Source organism: Aythya fuligula, chromosome 3 (genome assembly GCF_009819795.1).
Source record: "Aythya fuligula isolate bAytFul2 chromosome 3, bAytFul2.pri, whole genome shotgun sequence".
Lineage (NCBI taxonomy): Eukaryota > Metazoa > Chordata > Aves > Anseriformes > Anatidae > Aythya > Aythya fuligula.
The window spans coordinates 117,088,088-117,111,230 of NC_045561.1; the positions used below are offsets into that span (position 1 = coordinate 117,088,088).

A 23,143-nucleotide genomic window follows, 5' to 3' on the forward strand; every position below is an offset into this window, starting at 1 on the left:
ACCGTGAAATGCTGAAGCAAACATTCATGCAGGAACTCTGTAGGAGAAAGAGTTAACTGCCCTTCCCTCCATTCTGGGTGCCTGCGCCGGAAAGATAAAGCAGAATACGCTCGGTCAGAAGCGCTCCCCTCCAGCAGTTCCCAGTTTGAAGAGCAGCCCAACTTCAGACTCGGCATGCAGCTTTGATTAAGAACTGGGAAAGGGAAATCTGCACACAGCCAAGAGTAACCAGCCCTAGAGTACTTGGTTTAATTTGTGAAATTAAAAAAAAAAAAAAAAAAAAAACACATCAAAACAGTCACTGTTCAACCTTTTGGTGTCTCGGTTAGCACAGTGCTGAATCACAACTGGAACAAGGGTGCGTGGGCATCCCTGAGACAGATCTGAAGTCCAACACTGAAAAACTCCTATTAAAACAGAAGAAAAACAACGCAAGAAAAAGGAGCTTTCCGAGAAAATGTATCCCAGCGGTGGTTCTGGTCTGATATCTTCCCCCTTCTTAAAGCAATAAACTTAAGAGAATAAGCGAGGATGACAAGTGTCAAACCACAGAAGTCAACGGCGCATGGGAAATCCTCCCATCAGCGTTCAAACCATCCCATTGACTCAGGTGTTCTTACTGAGCACATTAGAAGACCAGGCCATAAATTCTGTGTATGGTTAACGCGTTAATATAGCCCAGGTGGAAGCGTGCAATAGGTGGGGAACAGAGGGAGCTGTGTACAACTGGCACTTGCTCACTATCTGACCTTGAGTGAGTCACTTGGCCCTCGTGCCTCAGTTTCTCTATTTTTAAAACCCTGATAGCCCTGTAAAGCACTAAAAGATTTACAAATGAAGGTACAAAGTATTATTTTATCGCCGAGTAGTAAAGGAGAAGGACAGTGGCTCAGCCGTAATGAATCAATCTGAAACATCAGAGCCCGACTCCACCAGCGCACCACACAAGTTGCGGCCATAAATCGATCACTTCTGATTAGGTTAGGCTTTACGATGCAGTAATTGTGATAGCAGCAGTTTCATAACTGTGAAACGAGCACTTTGCTCAGCAGCACATTATGCAGGAAGCCTGCATGAACAACGACCTTTTTGGTCAACCCGAAACGGCACCGAACAGAGGCATCCCAAACACGATGGCCACTTTTTTTTTTTTTTTTTTTTTAAGGTCATCTATCAGAGAAGCTTCTCTACCTGCCTTTATGGTCACAGGTGAGCGGGAAGGAAACCAAACAATGCCATTTTTCAGGAAGACCAGATCTCAAGCTCCTCTCTCTCTTTTCAGCAGGGACAACGCAAAAAAAAATAGCTGTTTTTCAGAGTTGCAAGATGAAATTTTCAGTTGGCCAGCAACTCTCAGCTCCTTTCGGTGGGCCACATGACTGCCTCAATACATAAGAGCATTTTTTGTGCCAGCTCGCAATGAAGACCACATAGCTAATAGTTTGCAACCTCCTTTCCCCCAGAAGATCTTCAGTGTTGAGTAAGAAAATTCCTCACATGATTTCAATGAGAGGGTTCACTTGTCAGAGGCTGCTTCGAGATAGTATCATATGTCAGGGAGGTGCTGCTCAGAGGAAGCTTTCCAACCCTGCACTTTCAAGGCTCAACTGAAAAAGAAAAAAAAACACTTTGGGCTATAAAGTTGGAAACTGGAAGAAAGAAAAATAATCTCTAGATGTTATTTTTAAAAAGTGGAAGCGAGCCAATTAATGGGGGGAGGAAGAAAAACTCCGATTAGAGCCCTGACAAACTCTGCCGATCACAGAGCGATTACCAGCTCTGCCGCCGACTCCGTGGAGGAACCTGAGCAAGTTAATCCCTCTGCACCTTAGTTTGCCACCTGCGAAATGAAAAATAACACTTTCTTTTCATATCCTGTTATTCCTGCTCGCTTTGTTTCCCAAATTAAAAGCACTTGTCCAAACACTTACCTTTTGCATTCGTGCTGGAAATTGCATTCATAGCTAACATTCAATCAGTTTGCGTGGCTGAGTGTTCAAACACAAACTCTCAGTATACTTGGCCAGCCAGCTGCCCTCATCTTGGTGCATTTTAGAAGGGAGCTTTATGCAATACAGGAATATCTGAACGCTAACCTACAGTTTGGTAGTGATCTAATATATAAAGAACAGCTTTAGGGATATGAGTTAACCAAAAATCAAATCTATTTCTCCTCATTATCTCCTAAAAATCCCACTATAATCATGACATTGGTCTCGCTTCGTTGATAATCCACAAGATAATATTATCAGCATAGGTATAATTAAAGGGGCAATCCCATGAGGACCTGCACGCAGATCCAATGCCTGCTCCATTAAAATCAGTGTGAAGGGAAATCGACTTCAGTGACTTTAGAAGTGTCAGAGCTGCATAAAGTCATCAGGAGGAGAAACAAAGGCATGCTCTTTTGCGGTAGGAACCTGAAGTTGACAGCATCCCTTCAAGCGCTTGATTTCTGAACCTAAACCTCACAGAAGATGAGAAATATTTGCCACGGATCCCAAAGCTGCCATGTGAAATTCCGTCCTGCCCCTGAAAGCTCAGCACAGAAATCGCTGTGAAGCACAAGTTGCTTTCTTCAGAGTCAAACATGCTGTCATCTCATGCAGATCTGTTTATCCTCTAACACACGCAACCAAACATCCTCAGAGATGCCTTTTATGAAAGAGACAGTACAGGATTTTTCACTCAAGTTTTAGTTCCATCAGTTCTTGCCATTCCCCTCCCAAACACCATTTCCTAAAGACCCAAACTGCATTGCTGCCTCGCTGACATTCAACAAAGCGCAGCCCCAAACCTTAATGACAGAACAATTCTGGAAATTCAGGCTTATTATAAATAAAATTCAAAACCAAAAAGCAAATGCCACAACCCCATCATCTTCCCAGCTCTGGATACCAAGAAAAAACACGTCAGACACTCGCATAAACTTACAGATTTTCACTATAAAGTAACAGCTTCCTAACAATTTAACTTCCCAAACATTGGACACCCATAAACTTTTAATATCCCTTTGAAAGGGACCACGAAGACCCACACAGAAACAGCAGCCTCCGAAATAAGCTTTCTGCAGCAAACTCTGGTTCCTAACTCCTCGGAATTACCCGCTCGCACTACTAGAGAGACGCACGTTTTCTAGAAAGGTCAACAAAATCGAAAGGAATTGCTCCTGACTGCTCAATAAAGTAGGTGCAGAGACAAGCAGGCCTCATCCACCCGGGATCTGCTTGCAGATTTCCTTACCCCTCTTTGAAAAAGCCTGCAGGTTCACCTATGGGAGCATTCCTGCACCACAGCTGGCCGGCTGCATACCACGATGTCGTCTAGACCTGCTCGGAGCCGAGTTGGATGACACAGGAGTAAAAATGCTGATGCCTGTTCGGGTGCTTGCACTGGTGCTAAAGGAACGATAGGAGGAAGAGAGGGAAACACAAGTTCCTTGTTCCCAGCCTCATGCCCAGGCTCGCCAGAGCAATTCTGTCAACCCTACAGAAAAAGTTGTGGCTGTCACGGGGCTACAGGATAATCACGTAAGGGACAAGAGCGTTCCCAAAGCCCAGTTTCCAGATATCAAACCCTGCTCTTTCACTGAGCTCGGCGCTCCTAGAGCATGCAGATAAACACATCCCTGCCCTATAATATCCTACCCGTTTCCCACTTCTCTCCTCTTTCCCTCCCCCCGTCTGCACGTCAGAAATGTTTTCTTGGCAATTTGGAAGAGAAATGGCAAAAAAGGGAGACGCGAAACACAGGAATAAATTAAGTTTGATCTCCGCTGTTGAAGGATTTGGCCCTAGCATGATTGGAGGAAAAAAAAAAAAAAAAAACCTTCAGAGTGATAAATCCATATATACCTACTCCAAACTACACCCGACGTCCCGAGGGACACGGTATAATGGTAAATAAATATAGATGCAGTTCCTACTAATGAGGCAGGGTACAGCAAGGCCAAAGAAAATGCAATCATCTCGGGGAAAAAAACTGCACAGGACTCCTCCTCTCCCATCCATGGAGGAAATCAAATGCCAGCTGCACCATCCCAGGAAGGAAGCAGAGCCTGTACCTGATGAGCCCTGCAGAAATGAGCTAGTCACATCACGGGACACGAGCGGGCACTTCAGGGTTTTTGCAAGCCCACCAAGCGTCCGCACAGCACCGTTCCTTTCTCCAGCACTACGTATTTTACACGTTATCCTCCATGCAAATTGCAGGTTGTTTTTGTTTGTGTTTTTTTTTTTTTTTTTTTCCACCGGTTTCCTTTCCCTCCGTCCCCGTTTGGTTTTGGAGCAGGGGCACATCGCTAGCGTCTGTCAGATCTGCTCCGGCCAGCAGCTTCACGCTCGCCTCCCTTACAAAGTTTAAATCCTTCCAGCTTCAGTTCACGGGCATTCCGTCCTTAAAGCCACTCATCTGTTCCCCCCAACGTTACCCGAGCACGAGAACAAATTCAGATAAACCCGACGCCACGGACGAGCGGCAAACACGCTCACAGTCTTCATTTCCTCTTCCTTCTTCCCTCCCCACCCCCAGAAAAAAACAGTTTTTGTCCCCAACAAGAAGGGACCGGGGAAAAAAAAAAAAACGGCGCACATGATCGAGGCTTTTCTCAGACCTATTGCAAAGGGGGGAAAAAAAAATGCTCGCAAAGAAGTGCTCTGCAAACATACCAGGAGACACTCTTGGAACAACTCAAAAAAAAGCCATCAGACAAAACTGGGGTTGAAGAACTCAGCTCAGCCTGTCTCGCAGAGGTATTCTGCGCCCCAAAACACAGAAGTCTCAGGTTGTTTTAACCCCAAAAACCGAGGGGAAGGGGTCAGCGGCATTCCCTACCCCTTCCTCTGACCGGTCCTGGGGGCGAAGCCGCAGCTCTTCGGAGAAAAAAAAGACCCCGGGCAGAGGCAGAGAAGCACCAAAGCTCCTCTCCCCCATCTCCTCCCGAGAAGTAGCGAACAAACAAGCCGTGACACCCCACCCAAGCTCTCCGCACACATTTGGGGAACGATTTCCCTCGGGGTCCCCCCTCCTCCTTCCCCAGGCATTCAACTCCCCAGCAGCCAAAGCCCTTCGGACCCAGCCCAGCTCCCCCCCCCCCAAAACCCCCTAGAGCCCCCCCCCCAGGGGGGTGACATCGAAATCCCAATCGGGGGCCTTCCAGAAGCCCCTTTCCCACCCCAAAAGCCCTGGAAAAGCCCCAGGAAGGAGCCCCCGGGAGCCCCTTCAGTCACCCCAAGGGGGAGAAAGGGGGGACAGAAAGAAAAAGGGGGGGGACAGGAGGAAAGGAAGGGGACAGGAGGGCCCCCACCGCAGCCTGGGAGGCGGCAGCAGCCCAGCCCCAAACTCAGCAGCCAACAGCACCAAAACAACCCCAAAAATAATTAATAATAATAATAATAAAGCGAGCGGCAGCCAGCACCCACCCAGTCTGAGGGGACTCCGCCGCCGCGAGTTCGTCCTCCCTCACGCCCGGGGGAGGGAAGGGAAGGGAAGGAGGGGAAGGTGGTGGTGGTGGTGGTGGGGAGAGGGGGGGTAAAATACTAATAAAAATAAAATGAGGAGCTCCCCTCCCTTCCCGGGGGGGGCCTACCCAGCCGGGGGCACCTTCCTGCTGCTTGGGGGGCTTCGGGAAAACGAAGCAGCCCCCCCCAAACCGGGGTGCAACTCTGAGAAGGGGCTGAAGGGGCTAAAGGGGGCTACCCCTACTCACCCCCTACCCCTTTAGGACCCCCTCAGGTCCTCAGGACCCCCCCCTCAAGCCCCCAGACCCCCCCTCAGCTCCTCACGTCCCCCCCCTCCCCAAGTCCTCAGAATCCCCCTTCAGACCCCCTCAGGACGCCCCTAAACACCTCAAGACCCCCCCCAAGTCCCCAAAACCCCCCCAAAACCCCACAACCCCCCCTCCCACCTCCTCAGGACCCCCCCCCAAGCCCCTCGGACCCCCCCCCAAGCCCCTCGGACCCCCTCCCCAAAACCCCAAGCCCCCCCCCTACATACCCCTGGCCGCCAGGCGCTCTCCCCACAGCGCAGCTCCCCCTCAGGCAGATCAGTACCAGCAAAAGGGGGGGGGGGGAGGAGAGAGACCCCCCCCCCCCTCCCCCCAAACCACCCTCCCCACACTCCCCCTCCCCTCACAGCCCGCCCCCCTCCCCTCCCCGCTCACTCACCTCCGGGTGCCGGCGGCTCCTCCACCACCTCACCATTTAACGGCAGCCGCCGGGGGGCTGCCCCCCCCCGCCCCCCGCCCCCGCCCCGGCGTGAGGGGAGAGACGACCGGGGGGGGAGGAGAACAATAGCGAGGGGGGGGGGGGGTCCCTCAGCTGCCGACGCCCCCTTCTCCCCAGCCCCCCCCCCCGGGACGAGAAGCCCCCTCCTCCCCCGTCTCGCTCCCCTCCTCCTCCTCCTCTCGGTTTTTCTCTCTCTTTTTTTTTTTTTTTTTCTCTTTTTTTTTTTTTTTTTTTTGGCTCAATCACACCAGACTGACTGCCTTTGTCTGTCTGACAAGCGCCATGTTGATATCAACATCCAGGCTCCCACCTGCTGCCGCCGGGAGACCCTGGGACTTGTAGTTCCCCCCTCCCTAGGGTGACGGGGGGGAACCACGCCGCGAGGACTACAACTCCCGGCGTGCCCCGCCGGCTCGGCACGCCAATGGAGCGCGGTGGGCGAAGCGCGGGGTGGACTACAACTCCCGGCATGCCTGGGGGGGGGGGGGAGGTGGGTAACAGGGTTGGGGCGGGCTCGGCCATGACCTCATTGTGGGCGATGGGACTACAAATCCCATGATGCTCTGCGGGCGAGGCGGGGGGGGGGCAGGAAGGTGGGGGCAGGATTGTCCCCGTAAATAGAGCCGGGCGAAGCATGAAGCTGGTGAGTGGGGGGGTTGGAGGGTGCCCATGGCACTTTGGGGTGGGTTTGGGGGGTTTTGGGTGTGTTATATAGCTTTTATACACCATGGGGGGGGCGTTAAGGGGTTGGGGAGGGGGTCTCAAGCGTTGGCTCCCTGCATGGGGGTGAGGGAGGAAGAGGAGGAGATGAAGATGAGGGTGATGAAGGTGAGGAGGTGCTGGCCCCCAGCCCCTCACGCGTGTGGTCGCCTCAGGCTTGCTCCCAAAGCACCAGCTCGCCCCTAGCACCGTGCCACTAATCCTGCTCCTCCTAAATCCTAGAGTTGGCCCCTGCCTGAGGAACCCCTTCCGAAGGGGGTGCCCCTAAATGTTTTCCCCCTGGTGCTTTAAGGGGAAGTTTTTTTTCCAAAAGTACCTAGCCTGTGTTGTTTCTCTCCCTTTTCAGCTCTTTAATTTTCCTAGAGATGTGGATTCAGCCGCTAATTTGTTTTCCAGGAAGGATTTCCTCGTCGCAAATTAATGCGGTGCAGTTCTTAGGAGGTGAAAGCCCAAGCAGCTCTCAGGACACCCGAGCATAACACTGATGCATTTCACCCATTTTTAAACACAAACTCATCTCTTGGGTGTGAGACGAAGAGGTTTGTCACAAGGAAGCTTCGTAGAACTAAACTAGAATTTTGGGCTTGTTTCGAGGCTTCCAGTGACTCCCTGTCTGTGGTGTAACTGTGAAATTAGTTCCTCAGGCAGGTGGCTGAAGGGTTGATCCCCCATAATCATACATACATCATTAGGCTTGGCCTGGATGAACCCTAGCAGTGGGACAAAGCGCTGCTGGATGTGATCGCAGAGGCTGACATAATTCAGGGGAAAATTGCAAACTTTAAATCAGACATTTTTAAATGAAGTTTGCAGTGGAAATGTGAACTTTGATGTGTCTAGAGCCTTGTGTAGGGATAGAGGGATGGAAAGGGCGTGGGGTGGACGTGTGAGCTGTCTGCCAGCTCTATTACAGCATTTTTTAGACCTGCATACGCATTTGGGGATTGAGGATTATAAGACTGGATTCTTCATTCTGCCTTTTGTCTGCAGTTATGACTGAGTCTCAGGGCTGCAGGAGGGAGGAGTTGGGTGCTATGTCATCCTCTTTTCTCATATGTTTGGTTTGAATTCCGAACAAGGCAGAGGTCGCAGCCTGCAGACCTGATTCCACGTCCAGTGAAAATGCTGGACTCCTCCTACTGCCAATGTGCTGTGGTCTAGGGAAATCCAGGCTCCAGTTGCTAGCATGGGATATTAGTACTGGAGCGACGCGCTGCAGTATTTGTTGGCTGCAGTTGCAACTCAGAGCGCTGGCTTTAACTTGCAAAACGTGGAATGTTTTGGAGCTGCTAGCGTGAGACGTCATCTCTTTTCTCTGTCCCCTTGCCATCCATGAGATCACCAGCAGTGCTCTGGGCTGGCGAGCGCTCAACGTGAACCAGATGTCTGCTGAGAAGCTATCGCTGCGAGGGCTTCAGCCCCTCATCTCCAGCCCTTTGCCAAACTTTCATCCCATTTACAAGGCCCACCAAGGAAGTTGTGAGCCGAGATGGGCATTTTGGTGGTCTTTTATATATGCTTTGTGACTTTTTTCATCATTATTTTTAATTAGGAGATAAGGCACCTAGTATGTTAGCTGTGCTGACCTTTAGTCATCAGGGGAAGAAAAGATGGAAGCGAATAAATCCAAGAGCAAAAAGGGCTTGCAATTTAGCCTGGTCAGGAGTATTATTTACTGGGGTCTCTGGATCTGTTTTAAATAGTATCAGCTATGAACTGGGTAGAAGTAATCTAATATCACACTTATAGTGCATATCGAGATGTAACAGTGCAGGCATTCACTATTCCTTGGATTCCTGAGCTATAATTCTAACAGAGGCACAGCCCTGGAAGTGTCACATGTGCAAATAGCTGTATAGCATATATGAGTTGCTTTTTTTTTTTTTCTTCAGTTGCTTTATGTGAATCTGATAGAAAGAGTCCATTGACTCCCAGGAATCCATTTGCCATGGTGTGACAGCCCCAGATATAGATTATTTTAGATGCTTTTAGAGACGAAAAAAGGAAGATTTTCCAGTTAGCTTGTAGATGTCAGGGTCACGATCTTACTCGTGATTCTTTAAAAAAAAAGGGAAGAAAGTGTTTTGCTGATAAAAGCAGTGATATTTCATCGCCTTTTTAAATTACTGGTAGTTGAAAAGCTATAAAAATAGTTTAGATTTTATTTTTTCCTTCTTTTTACTTGGATGTATGGCTTCAGTTGCCAAAGTCCTGGTCTGGTGAGAACCCAATTTCACACGTGTGGTTTACATTCACAAATGAGACACCTGAGCAGGTGTACACACTTCTTTTCCAGCTTCCTATTTTAAGGCTTTCTTAAACTTTGGTAATAGCAGGCAAAAATGTAATGTTGCTCCTTAATAATTAAGGCTTTATGAATTTAAAACAAAAGCCTGTGATAGTCTTAATTTAATATTTGGGGGCTAGTAGTGTTTTAATATTTAAAAATAATTTTAAAACATCTTTTTGATGAATGTACGTGAATATTCTCCTTGGGAGTTGTTAATTCAAGCAGTTGCAGTCCCCTGTTAACATATTGTGAGCAGAGGCAGAAAATGAAATAATTAATCTACCTTCTTTCCCCTTCATGAAGTGCAGAAAGCAAACACGAGGTATAAACGACTGAGAAAATGAGTGAGTTTTCAGCGCAGTGCATGGGCAGCCGGTTGATATTTTTCATTTTAATTGACAAAAATTTGAACGTAAAAGCGAAGTTTGACCACCTGAGAGTTAGCGTGATACCAGATGCCCAGACTTGGAGTTGCAAAAAACTCGCATTCAAGATGCAAAATCTCCAGTCCCCAAAGAACCATCGAATCCCTCCTCGAGGAAGAGAAACCCTGATGCTGAGCTGGCCGCGCTCTAGTCAGACACTTGTTTCTAATCTCACCTTTTAAAGGTAGCATTTTTATTCACCTCCCTTCTTATTCAGAGCTTCAGCTGCTTCTGTGCCTCGTTAAATGTTTGCCACTTTCCATACAAGAGGCGACTGCATCTCAATGATGCCGAAGTGCCCCTGTACATAACCTGCTCACTGGCTCATTAAGCTTGCAAAGCATTTGGGATTTCTCAGTACACAAACTGTGCCATTCAGGTACTGGTGGTCCATTCCCTAGTGTTTCCTGTTTGCATTTTGCAAGACAAAAAGCAGGTGAGAGCATGCCCCAGAGCTGCTGCAGTGCACAGACTGACAGCTTCCTCTGCTGAGCTGTGCCAAGCAGCCACAGGAGGTGTGGGCTGCACCTCGGTTGGTTGTTTAGGCTGGTTTCTTAAGAAATAAAACCTGTGCTTCTGCAGGAATTCCCTCCCTCTGTTTCCACCCCTGAGTAGTTTTCAAATTTGCTAGCCAATTTCAGCCAAGTTTTGCCAGTAGGGCTGAATTCTGAAGATACTAATTTTCTATTATTTTTTTTGTGTGTGTGAAAATAGGTGGTTGTTAGAGGAAAGAGATATTATATGTGTCCTAAATTGTTGAGAAGAGCTATGTCATCCTCTCATGTGATGAGAAAGCCTTGCCTGAAGACAATCTGCTTCTTAATACACTGATGTGGGGGAATTTCAACAGTCACACACTGTTTTGAGACAGAAATTTACAGGAAATCAGGTTTCATTCTAGCATGCGTGAAATTGTGTTTAAAGATGAGGAAAAAAGTCCAGTTTTGGGGAGGTGGCTGTGTTGGTAAAGGTGATGAGTGACTCATCCTCATGTTCTCCTTTCAGTACTGCCTGTCGGGACATCCAACCTTACCATGCAACGTGCTCAAGTTCAAATCCACCACCATCATGTTGGATTGCGGGCTGGATATGACGTCCACCCTCAATTTCCTCCCGTTGCCGCTGGTTCAGAGGTATGTTCTGTGGGCTGTGAGCACTTAGGCTGCGCCTTCTTGGGTTGCAGCTGGAGTGCTCCGCATGAAACGGTATATTGGAAGGAGAGAGGGGATGAGTACAAATGAACTGCATCATCTGATATCATAAATAGACTTTGTTCACTTAAAAATTCTCTTTATCAAAATAACGTCCTTTGGCTCAGTAGACGGAAGACATTTTATGGATTTATTGATTGGTTTTTCTAGATAATTTATTCTAAGCTTCAGTGAAGTATTGCTGCAACTGCTCAGCACAAGTGAGGTCACATATCTGTCATCTTTCTGGCTTCTTCATGCAAGATGAGATAAATGGGTAACTGAGATGGAGTGCGCACAGCCCAGCAAGTACTGTTTAACCATCGTCTTCTCAGGCTTTTTGTCAGAGCACAGACTAATGCAAAGAAAAATAGCACTTAACCGTCCTTGTTAGTTGACTTGATAGCATAATTGTTCCATTTTAAAATTTAAATAAATAAAAGCGCAGTGCAGCTGGGCACAGGAATGGAGCAGCAGTGAAATGGAAGTAGTGTAGAAGACAATCCCAAGATCAGGACTTCCTGTCCTGTGCCCTAACTACAAAGCAGTCTTCTTCCAGGCTTGTAAATGGACTTGAATATGCAGTTATGCAAGACATAAGTCACCCTTAAATGGAACAAATTACGAAAGGGGTGGCTTGGGAAGGTGGGAATGAGTAACTCCTGGTGATGTGAAGCTAGCAGGAATTTTCACAAAAAGCCATTTAATAACTGATCCAAAAAGAAACAAGTGAGGCACGTTCTGGGTTTAGGGGAGGCTTGGTTGAAAGGAGCAGGGTATGACCAGGAAGAGTTTCATAAGTGACCTAATGAGCTTATAGCAGCTGACCAGCACTTCCTATGATTTGTTATTTCTTGGAGAGGAAAAGCTGGGACAATGGAAATCCAGGTAGAGACAAAATGGCCTTGCCTTAGCTTTTCCCCACCCCCAAAGAGAAAAAGGAAATAGAGAGAGGAACAAATAGCAAAACTGGGTGGTTGAACAAAGGCTTAAGAGGTTCTTTAGAACTGCAGGCATCAGCGCTCCCGGGGGATATGCCAGCTTTGTCTACTGATAGCAGGCCCTGGGAATGCACAGCCAAATTGCAGGTCACAACCTGGAATTCCCCAAGTACCTCCAGAATGTCTGCGCTAAAATGACTCAAACTCAATAAGAAAGGATGTCAGATTTGACCCCTGATGGCCCAGTGGAATCGGAGCAAACAGTTGGATTTAAATCCAATCAATCTTGTCGGTAAGGTGATTGAACACCCCTTGCAGCAAGGATTGTCCTAAGCACATGGACTTGAGCAAGTAATTGATCTCTTTGGTGTTCTACAAAGCAGATGTCCTGCAGGGAGTTGGGGAAGTGAGTTAGAAACTTGAGGAGGAAAGTGACTGCCACTAAAAAGTCCTTCTCTCTCTGTAGTGCTTATTGTAGTACCATTCCATATCTGGTCTCCGTTACCAGGATGTCTAAATACCTCTGAAACTCAAATGTGTATTATTAATGTGGATGGGTGATAGAGAGCTGACATTATCTTCCAGAGGAGAGACTAAAAATGGACCGATTGCCTGAGGTCTTGCGTGAAGCTTGTAGCAGAGCAAGAATTTGAAGATAGATCTGTCAGATCTCAGGTTATTATCGCTGTATTTCCTCTCAGGAGTGCTGCTTCTTGCAGCTAGGCTGAGCTGGACCAGTGTGAAACCCTGATCAGAGAGGAGCTGTGCTTCTCTCTGCCGTCTTTAAACCAGAGATCCCCAAAGTAGGATCCATGAACCACTTGGGCTCTGCAAGTCTTTATATGTGGTCTGCAAAAATGCCCCAATTGTTACAAATGGAACATAAAGGTATGATATTAGAAGATTTTTTGTTATGCAACTGGAGCCTATGTCCTACCTGATGTGGGACCTCCTTAAGCAAACATTTTGAGAGCCTATGCTTTGATCTCTAAGAGTAGAATGTGCCGTAGTGGTTGATTCATTAAAAGGACTAGACGTTTTTTAGAGTTCTTTCCTCTTAAAAAAAAGCCCATCAAAAGGTATTCAGGATTCCACCTTGTCCGGGAAATGGCAGTCCTTGTTCTCACCAGCCCGTGGAGCATGTGTGAAGTACCGCAGTTGCCAAGCTCTCCACGCCAGGCCAGTTCGTGTACTTTAAAGGAAGTTTGTCAACTGGAATTTTCTCCTCTGAACCAAAGTCAAATGCAAAACGGTAAAATGAACATGTGGGAAGCTCTTAACCTTTCCTGTCTAGCCATGACACACTTGCTCACGTTATTTATGTGACAGTTCTAGCTATTTTGGATTAATCAATCACTCTATTACAATGTCAAAACTATGTCGGCAGGCACCGTGTTACTTCTTGGCTTCAAGGTAGAGTCCTTTCTGTCCTATGTTGCTTATTCCACTCTCACCCCCGTACAGGAGCCATCTGCTAATTTTGCCTCTCGACAAGACTGTGCTCTTCAGTGGATGCCAGCTTTAGCACAAGTCAATAGAGCTCTCTCATCATGAATAAGGCAAAACCACGCAGCAGGCTAAATTAGGAGGAGTATGGCCAGCAGATCAAGGAAATTTCATTCTTCTTGGCCTCATGCTGGTGAAACCACAGATTGATCCAGGTTTGGATTCCCAGCTGAAGGAGGGATGCTGAGAAACTGGAGAGGGTGTTCGGGGGGCTCTGAGACGGGGTTCAGAGCCCGTGACTGCACAGAGAGGCTGAGGAGCCAGGTTTATTTGATCTGGCAGAGAGGAGGCTAAAGGAGGAGCTAATAGCAGTCTGCAGCTACCTGAAAGGAAGTTACAAAGACAACAAAGCCAAACTCTTCTCAAGTGACAGACAGTATAAGGGGCTAGTGGCCACAAATTGCATCTTGAGAACGTCAGGTGGGTTCATGAACATCTCATTGGTGAAGTTTTTCTTAGTCTAGCACTTTCACCCATCCCCAGAGAGGCTCTAGAATCATCCTCCAGGGGGTTGCAGGCAAAACAGAACTGTGACTGACCTGGTCTAGTGTTGGCTCCGAGATGTTGGGCTGCTGATGGCCCTTCCACCCTACGTTGTTGTCCCTTATCTGTCACATTTGTTGCATATCGGGGTGATTTCTTCTTGAATTCTCCCAGCTTTTCCTTTTAGCACTTTCACTTGCTCTGCAATAACTTTGCCTACCCCTTCAGTCTCCAAAATACCGAAGCTGTGCTTTTCAGTGTCAGCTACGAGTACATTTAGCCACCTCATCTTTGATATCATCAGACTTCTTCAGAATTGCTCTTTATCCACAAAAGAGTTACACTTCTCTGGTGTAGCTTCTCCTGCTGCTGCTTTATGACACTTCCTTCTGCTCTCACCTCTTAACTTCTATCTTCACTCCTCAAGTCTTTATTTTCCCCTTTTTCACGACTTGCTGGAACGCCAGTTAGGATTTGTTCTCTTATACTGATGTTAATCTAAACACAAGATTCCTCTGAGCCATTGAATCACTTCCTATTTTCAAGATCTTTAATTCAAAAGCCCTTACAGTATATTCCTCTCTTCAGAGTTCAGTGCAAACCACTTGCAGATTTCATTGCAACCAGGTTCTCAAGTTCAGTCTCCATATCTTAAGTTGTTGCAGGGCTTGGTTCCAGGTAGGTTTCATTCTCGTTTCCTTGACTTGTCTGGATTTCTGCAGGTATGCTTGGATCTGGGTTGACAGTGGTTTCAGAGCTAGGTTATAGGCTCTTATAAAAGTCACATGTCACTGAAGTAAGGTGACATGAAATGCCGTGGCAGTTCCTACTGTAAACTCAGGATTACCTTGAAGTTTCTTTATTAGCATTTAAACTTTTTTTTTCTTTAAAAAAAAAATAAAAAAATAAAGAGGGTGGGAGGGGTGACTGCTGTTGCTGACTGGTACCAGACCTGCCAGCATAAAACCTGCAGGTCACAGCAACCCCCTGCTTGCTCCTTTCTTTTTCCATCACTGGTAGATGCCCTGTTGGTGTGGGTCTTCAGGGTGAGAGCTGAGCATAAAACCAGGGTTTATCTGGATACAAAACCAAACTCTGTGTGTCTATGACTTAAGCCACAGTTTTTGGTCTTTCCCTGCCATTGCTAATGTGACTGTTTTTCTGTCATCTTCTGTCCCAAGGCAGATTCAGTTTTACAGTGCTTTTGTATTGTTTCAGACATAAAGTTTTCTGCTGCCCTAATCCTTCTTCCATTTTATACAGCCAGTTTCACCTAAGGCAACTTAAACAGCACTGAGCCCTTTTGAAATTCTCACCGTAAATGACTAAAATCAAACTCCCTGCATGTGTCACCCTCCCTTTTTTTTAAGCATATAAGTGTCATAATCATGATTTGTAAAAGTCATTTCGGTGAACACTTAAACACCATGAAACTGTCTGTCTGTTTTATGGAGACTGTTAGCTCCCTGAGACAGAGATGGTTTTCTCTTCCTGCATGACACCAAATAGAAGGCCTGTGCCTAATGAGTGATAATGGTAGAATTCATTTTTCAATGTATTTTTTTTCCTCTCTTTCTGCAGCCCCAGGCTGTCCAAACTTCCTGGTTGGGTTTTGAAAGATGGAAGCACGTTTCTGGACAAGGTACTGTACCGATGGTTAGAATTTTCTTGCCATGTGAAAAGCCAACAGACAGGCGAGGAGCTCTCACTACAGGAACAATACTTCCATGCTGACTCATCGCAAAGGTTTCTATGTGTACCGTTACTGGCCGTGGTGTCCTTGTAGAGCAGAACATTTTGAAACAAAATGCTAATAGCAACTCTGAGGCTTTCAGTCTTCAGAGGTAGCCTGGCTTTAAAAAAAAAAAAAAAAAAAAAAGCCTTTTAAAATGCAGAAATCATTTGTTTGAGTATTTTCTTATTCCGCGAAGCTCCATAAATAATAGTACTTTACCTTTGTAGAGTGCCTTTTTTTTTTTTTTTTTTTATTCAACAGTCTCACTTTTCTGACACTAAAGTTTCATAACTTGCTTGTAAATGAGGTTGGTATCGTTCCCTCTTTTAGACAGGAAAACTGTAAGTGAATAGTTTGCCCATGGGAGGTCTCTTACAGAGGAAAAGCATGACTTTGGCCTCTGTTGAAATCAACATGTGTTCTGCCACTGGTCATAGCAGGGAGGATTTTATCTCCAGCCTCTGAATTCTAAGACACAGGACTGACTCAGCTACATGAGAGATGCTTTTTCTCTTTTTTTTCCCCCCATCTTTTCATTACATTAGTTTTGTAATGAGAATTTATCTGGGGCTTCAACCGAAACTAGGCACTGCAGCATTCAGCTTGATCTGCCATAGGGGAACAATGAACACAAAAATATGTCAGATGCTAGTAAAATAGGCATACTTTTCTGATGTCTGCAACAGTAGATATCGGTAGAGAAAATACTGTTTTAATAGACTGTTCTCCAACTAGGTGAACATTAAAGGATAACAGTAATAATAGTTGCTTTTGTAGAGGACTTTTGGGCTGATCTGATTTTTCCAGGCAAGAGAGCTGAAGATTGTAGATGAAAGACCTGAGTTTTCTTCTCACTGGAGACAAAAGAAACCGTATAGGCAGCACTTCTGTTAGTAAAATAGTAACAGCTCTATTCAGAGCACATGCTAACAGGGAAGCACAGAGCTACAGAGCCTCAGTGGCAGGAATTGAGTTACCCAGTTTGAATTCCCTGGAATTTGTTTCTCCTGAACCCCATTCTTGGTCTGAGAGCCTTTGGATTCTGTTTTATTCTGACGAACAGATAGGCTGTCAGTATATTTCTAAGCGATGTATTTACATTTGTGTGGTGCTGCTGCAGTGTGTGCACAGGAGAATCTTCAAACTTGCACAGTGTCAATGGAAATCATGTGTTAAAAATTCAAAGGCAGCATCTCCTACCTTCACCTTGACCGTTGTAACTGCTTGGAATGGTAAATACTTTGACCCATGCTGGAAAAAGGCAAAGGAAAGAGTCAAAGGAGGATGTTTTATCATGTTGGGTGGACATTCCTGTTATAGCACTCTCTGGATGACAGTTATAAAACTTACGTCCTGGAGAGGCACTGAAATTTCCTGCGATCTAGTTTTAATCATTTTGAACTCCCTTGAGATGAGGTTAGGAGACTTCTGCCACTAGATGTAATTGCTCATTCGTTATTAGTTGGCAGGTGCACTGTAATTATTAAGAATTGGATTCAATCTTTAATTCTATCAGTCTGAAGCTGGCTGAGACCACTCAATTCAGGAAAAGCAACAGAAGAATCTGTGAGGGAAAGTGTGGGTGATAGCTAGCCTGTGACATATATTAGGATTAGAGTTGAGAATATTTTTGTTTGCTGTTTTCCATACTCAAAAATGTCACTTCTCCATTGACAAAAATTTCTGATGTCAGCCCTTGATAAAGGGAAAGAAAACAAGACTAGAGATCAAGTAGGGGTAAATATAATTAAAAGTGCTACAAGGAACTTAAAACATCTTTGGGGAATTTATCAAGTGCTCTGAGATGAGCTAAAAATTGTGTTCTGCTACTAGTAAGACAGAAAGTTTGATGTCTTTGAGAAGCAAAACTAAATTCCAAATTTGTAAGATAGCTGGGACACTGTAAATGTGCTGTAGAGATCTCCCTGGTTGGGAAAACTCCAGTTCCAAGAAGGGAGGTCTTCATGACCCACAATTCAGATCATTTTCCTTCTGATTCTGGTAGACAAAGACACCTTCAATTGTTAAAACTCAGCTTCATAGCACAGCACCTCTTTAACTGCTCCCTTTGTAGCCTCAGCAAGACCAGTCAGTGGTTACCACAGTTTTTTTTTTCTCTGTATTTACCTGAGCGTGCTGCCTTCGTTCCTCTAAGTGAGGATCTGATCCCTTGAAGTACCAAGCAGCTTCACTTCTCATGAAAGCAATTTCAGCAGGTTTGCTTACACCAGATGATGTCTAGAAGGGGAATAAACATAGTGTAGTAGAGGATTGGAAATTTCCAATGATAAAGAAAAGGCTTGAAAGAGCAAAACTCACTGTATTGGAGTAACGTATTGTATTTTTGAGTCTTCTGATTTGTTTCTCTTGCAGGAACTAAAGGAGTGCTCTGGCCATGTGTTTGTAGACTCTGTGCCGGAGTTCTGTTTGCCAGAGGTGAGTTTATTCCAAAACATTGCTCAAACATCTGATTACTATTGTATGGGAGGAATTTGCTAAATTATTATTATTATTAGCAGATTCGTGCTAATTTATTACTACTCAGTAAATAATACTGAAACTTCATAGTGTTAAGGTACCTCTAGTATCTGTGACACTGGAAAAAGAATGGAAACATTCCTTTTTCAGCAATGATTTTGGGAGGTCTGGAAGGTCTCCTTGAGCAGATCAGTATCTCACAAAAGAATAAGAAAGACCTGACTGTCCTTTTTATGGGCCCTCCAAAGACAATATCACTGAGCTGGACTTGATTATGACAGGATGCATGTGCTGATCTAGATAAGGGCAGCTCGTGAAGACAAGGAGAGCTGCTTGTCCCTAACCACGGACCCGTGGCCTGCCTTTTGGAGCTCCCCTGGGGGCTGTGGTTAAGGCACTGTTTGCTGCTGGGTTGCTGTCAGACTTGCTGTTCTGCAGGCAGCAAATTTGAGGAAAAATGTTTTACTGTCTTCTGCACTACTCATTGGGTCTTCAAGTAAAAAGCTGTACCCTCCTTTCCACAGTCATAGCTGTGCAAGTAGCTGCTGTCCAGGCTGGTTTTGCCAAGAATACCTGGGTTTAAATGAAAAGAAAAAAAGGAAAACAAGACTATTGTGCAAGTGTTTGAATTAACTGGGCTTACCTGTCTGCAGGAGAGCTGAAAGAGTGAAAAGCTGAGCAGCGAGCAGTGAGGATGAATGATGGCGAATAGTCTGGGAATAGTATCCTCTTTCCTCAGCTGTGTTCAGGCTGTGATAACATCAGTTCTTTCATTTCACGTTGGGATTGCTTTTGGGCAGGGATTTTTTTTTTTCTTTCTGCCTGAGCTTGTTGACAGGAACTGCGAATCTGTCTTGGAAGATTGCTGTCAGCTTGCTGGGGTTCTAGCTAGCGGTATTTATGCCTGTTGATTCCATGAAACTCACCTCTCACAGGTTCTGACTCTTGTCATCTTGATTCTTCAAAGCCAGTTGGCAGCTCTGGCACTGATTTGGGGAAATTTATATCAACAGATCTGTGTTTGATTGTTAGTTTTCCCCAGCAGGAAAGGATATAATCTGATCACAAAATAAAAACACTGGTAGTTCTGTATTCTTGTGTGCTTTCTGGTTACTGTCCTGTGGAATGGTAGGGGTATAGGAAGCATCTCTATGCCCAGGAGGTGCCTTTGCGTCCCAGATCTTGGAAAGAGAGTGTAGTTTCTGGATTCCATTTGGGATTGAGACAATGTGAAGGAATGCTGCACAAGTCACCATTGTAAGGACTAGACAAATAGCCTCGTAAATGCTTTCATTCCCCAGCTTCCCAACAGATGCAAAGCCTTCTCCAGAAGCACTAGGATCAGATCTGCTAGTGACACACAGCTCACAGCTCTAGCTTTACAGGCTTCCGTGTCTGGAGGAGGGTTTAGAAATGTTGCTGGTGTTCAACAGCACAGTATAAGAAGGAGCTTGTGTGAAAATAGTTTTGTCTTTTTCCATGCCACTTCTTTTGAAGAAACTTGTCTGCAAAAGCGGTTAGAGAATCACGGTATCATTTCCAGGAACACCACTGCCAAAGAAAGCCAAGTTTTGAATGTAATCCAGAAGCCACAAGGTGATAAGAGGCTGTCTCAGCAGCAGAGTACACTTCCACATGTCAGAGTGCAGAGTGCGGCCCTTTCTTTGCTTGGCAACCTTTTGGTCTCTCTCACTTCACATTCAGGAAACATTTTTAAACCTCTTCACTCCGTGGGCACTTTTAGTGAGATTGCTGTGAATCCCAGGGAAGATTTTACTTTGTTTTGGTTTCGACACCCTTTCATCCTATTAGCAAATGCTTCCAGAATGCTGAGACGTGGGACATTTAAGCTTGGAAAGTGATGATCTTTATCCTCTTCTACCTCCCGATGGCTTGCTGGGCTGGAGTGACTCCCTTTTTGGTTCTGTATCACCTGGACACAGCTGAAAATCAAACCATGAAGGACCAGCTTGGTAGGAGCAGTCATCAGCAGGCTCTTTGATACCACGTAGTGAGCGTACTTTTGCCTGGTAAGCTTTGTAAGGTAGAAAGTGTCCTGCCATGAACTGGAGGATAGTGTTTCACCTGCTGTACTCAGACTGGAGATCATGCCTCTGAAATCAGCCGTGATCATGGATTGAGACCATGAATGCTTAGTTTTGAGTTAAGCAGCTTGTCACCAGAACACTGTGTCAGCCCTCTGAAAAGACGAGTGACCTACTTTCTTGCCATTTTTATTCAAATTGCTGGACCAAGCCTTGTAATCAGATAATATGTGCTTGATGAGTGTTGAATTCCATTAGCTGCTCTATAATAACTGAGTTAGAGGTCATATATCTTGTAAATTTCTGGCTTGACACCATTTGTGTTATAGCATTACCAGTAAATATTTCTAATTAAAATTCCTTTAACAATGTGTGAAATCTTCTCCTTTCACTCTCTGAACTGCTGCCTTAGCTGTCACATCAAAACAAATTGGACCCACCCATCTGTTTTGTTGTATCATATGAATGAGCTTAATCTCTAGCTGTAGAAAATGTGAATGATAAAGATGCCAAGCGTTTCGATTGGGGAAAATACATGAATTATTTTAAGCATATGAATAAATACAATCTGCATTCATCTCTTTCTCCTGGGGTACTGTATCATGTGCAGCATAAAAAAGTATGAGACCCTCTGCTAGCTTGTTCCTGCAGAAGTTTTGGTGCCTGGCAGTGTTCCTCACTGAGGAAGCAAACGCATCAGTTCTTTGATAGAAGGGTAATCATTGCGCTTCTCTTAGCAGCAGCCATTTCATTACATGAAGCAGACAAACCCAGGACATGGTTTCCTCTTCAGATTTGAGAAGAGAATAAATTTAGAGGGCTTTTTTTTTTTTTTTAGTAACTCCTGTCAATTTAAAGGAAGCACTAGCCTTTGCAACAACTGACACGTGCCCCCCGTTATTTTTTATAAACCAGTTACTTTACTGCAATATAAAGTTTAAGAAATAAAGAACGAGAATTTTTTCTGTCATTGTTTAAGCTGTGTGAAAGGGTTACACGTTGCTTATCTCTTTCCTCTCTTTTCAGACTGAGCTGCTTGACCTCTCCACGGTAGATGTAATCTTGATCTCCAACTATCACTGCATGATGGCATTGCCCTATATCACGGAGTACACGGGATTCACTGGAACAGTGTACGCCACTGAGCCCACTGTTCAAATTGGCAGGTAAAAAGCCCCTTAATATTCTCTACTCCTCTTTCATCACTGCTAAGGAAAAGGTGTAAAGGACAATATGGGTAGAGGAGTGGTGTCTAATGTTCCGAAGAGGCTCTTAGGCAGTAGCTGAATGGCAGCCAAGTCCTTAGTGCTGAAAATGTGTTAACTCAATGTTTCCCAGACTCTGGAACCGTCTGTCATTTACAGCAGGTGCTTTGTGTTGAGCCCAAGCAGATGTGGGGTAGTAGATCATGAGTGGGCTAAGACACCTTGAGCAGCAAGTATCATAAAGCCAGCTTCAAACCTTCAAAAACCATGGATCAACAATCTCTTGTGCTCTTCTCTTCTCCCCTCAAACAGAAAAGGAATCACCAATCTTTTAAACAGCAAATACTTTTAAGATTATTGCCTTGTAGTTTTTCAGTGTTTGAGATTTGTACCAGCCTCTATACCATGGAGGGGAATTCAAGCTGATTTCATTATAAATGACAGCTGAGATTCTCTCATAAGCTCTTAACTGCAAAGAGAAGTGCTAAATTAAACCATCAGAAATATGAATCATAGAATCACAGAATGGTTCAGGTTGGAAGGAACCTTAAAGATCATCCAGTTCTAACCCTCTGCCACGGGCTGGGATGCCACCCACTAGATCAGGCTGGCCAAGGCCTTGAACACCTCCAGGGATGGGACATCTACAACTTGTCTGGGCAACCTGTTCCAGTGCCTCACCATCCTTACAGGGAAGAATTTCTTCTCAGTGTCTAAACAAGTAGAAAATTTGAGAGTTGTTTCTTGATTCGATAGATCAATTACAGTAAGTAAGGGTTGCAGGTTTGGTCCTTAATCTTGTCTAACTGGACTTGAGCATTTCTCATGCAGAACAGTTGCCATTAGAAAACAGATTAGGCCTTGGAATCTGAACTTCTGCTGTAAGCACTTCAGGGCAGGAACCTTTGTCTGTTAAAGGTCTTATACAAACTTTCTATGCTGAAGTAATACCCCCTTTGTGTAAAAACAAACCAAAACTGAAGGCACATCAAGGAGAAAGGAATTATATAAATATGAACTAGTAGTAGACGTTTGGACTATTGCTGGTCGATAGTTGAAGATAACAAGCACAGTATTGTTGGAGGGTGGACTCTGGTATGGTTCTCCCCACCCCAGGTAATCCTAGATACTATTTGCAGTTAAATCTGTCACTTCCTACCTTCAAGGGGAATGCAGTTTAGTTTTTGGCAGTGAAATCTCTAGCACCAGTTTTTAATGCCTGACGTATATTTCTATGTTAAGTACTGTGTTGTGCATTTGTAGATGAGGAGGGTTCCCTCTGAGATTGTGATGTGCTTCTCTAAGTGATAAACAGGCATCAGCTAACAAGTTTTCTTCATGTATTTTGTCCCATCCCATATGGCAAGCAGTCAGTAACATAGAAATCACCTTGTGCAGGAGGTGGGATTTTCTCTTGTCCTTCCACTTTCCAAATAATCCCTAGCTCAGTAGGCTGGATCCCTTGCTATCACAACCAGGCAGACAGAATTGGACTAGCTAAAGCTCAACACACTCAGCAGGGAAATAGTGGTGGCACTGGTAATTGCTGTGATGCCTCTGCAGGAAGACACCCTCTTTAAAACAGCCTGATGGCATTACAATTTGTGTGATACTCTGAAAGCATTTGGGACAAAGTTATGTCTTGCCTTAGAGGCTGCAGTACTAATTTAGTTATGTCTTTTCAGACTTCTCATGGAAGAACTGGTGAATTCCATTGAACGTGTGCCAAAGGCTCAGTCTGCCTCCATGTGGAAGAACAAGGAGGTACAGAGGTAAGGAACAGGCCACCTGGATTGGCTGACTGTCCCAAAATGCTAAAAACCAAAGTTTAGAATTCAGATGGACCTGCTGCCATTTGAGATTTGATTTGCTGATACCACTAAGCAGAAAAAAATACCTGA

General features: G+C 45.2%; 2 protein-coding genes across 16 annotated transcripts in view; one reads left to right on the plus strand and one right to left on the minus strand.

Moving 5' to 3' along the window:
* HMBOX1 (homeobox containing 1) overlaps positions 1-6,318 on the minus strand; it is a 105,611-nt gene extending 99,293 nt beyond the window's left edge. For 12 of the 15 annotated variants that reach the window (XM_032183579.1, XM_032183587.1, XM_032183582.1 and 9 more), the window contains exon 1: positions 6,165-6,318. The gene's annotated coding sequence lies outside the window, so the exon portion shown is untranslated. Of the gene's footprint in view, positions 1-3,243; positions 3,337-5,420; positions 5,465-6,164 lie in introns of those variants that run through there. The other 3 variants (XM_032183580.1, XM_032183570.1, XM_032183571.1) reach the window with 3 other exon arrangements.
* A 498-nt stretch (positions 6,319-6,816) lies between these two features.
* INTS9 (integrator complex subunit 9) overlaps positions 6,817-23,143 on the plus strand; it is a 66,247-nt gene continuing 49,920 nt past the window's right edge. The window contains exons 1-6 of the mRNA XM_032184610.1: positions 6,817-6,867; positions 10,665-10,792; positions 15,361-15,421; positions 17,888-17,950; positions 21,064-21,203; positions 22,928-23,014. Coding sequence (XP_032040501.1) covers positions 6,859-6,867; positions 10,665-10,792; positions 15,361-15,421; positions 17,888-17,950; positions 21,064-21,203; positions 22,928-23,014 — 488 coding nt within the window. The 5' untranslated portion in view covers positions 6,817-6,858. The remainder of the gene's footprint in view (positions 6,868-10,664; positions 10,793-15,360; positions 15,422-17,887; positions 17,951-21,063; positions 21,204-22,927; positions 23,015-23,143) is intronic.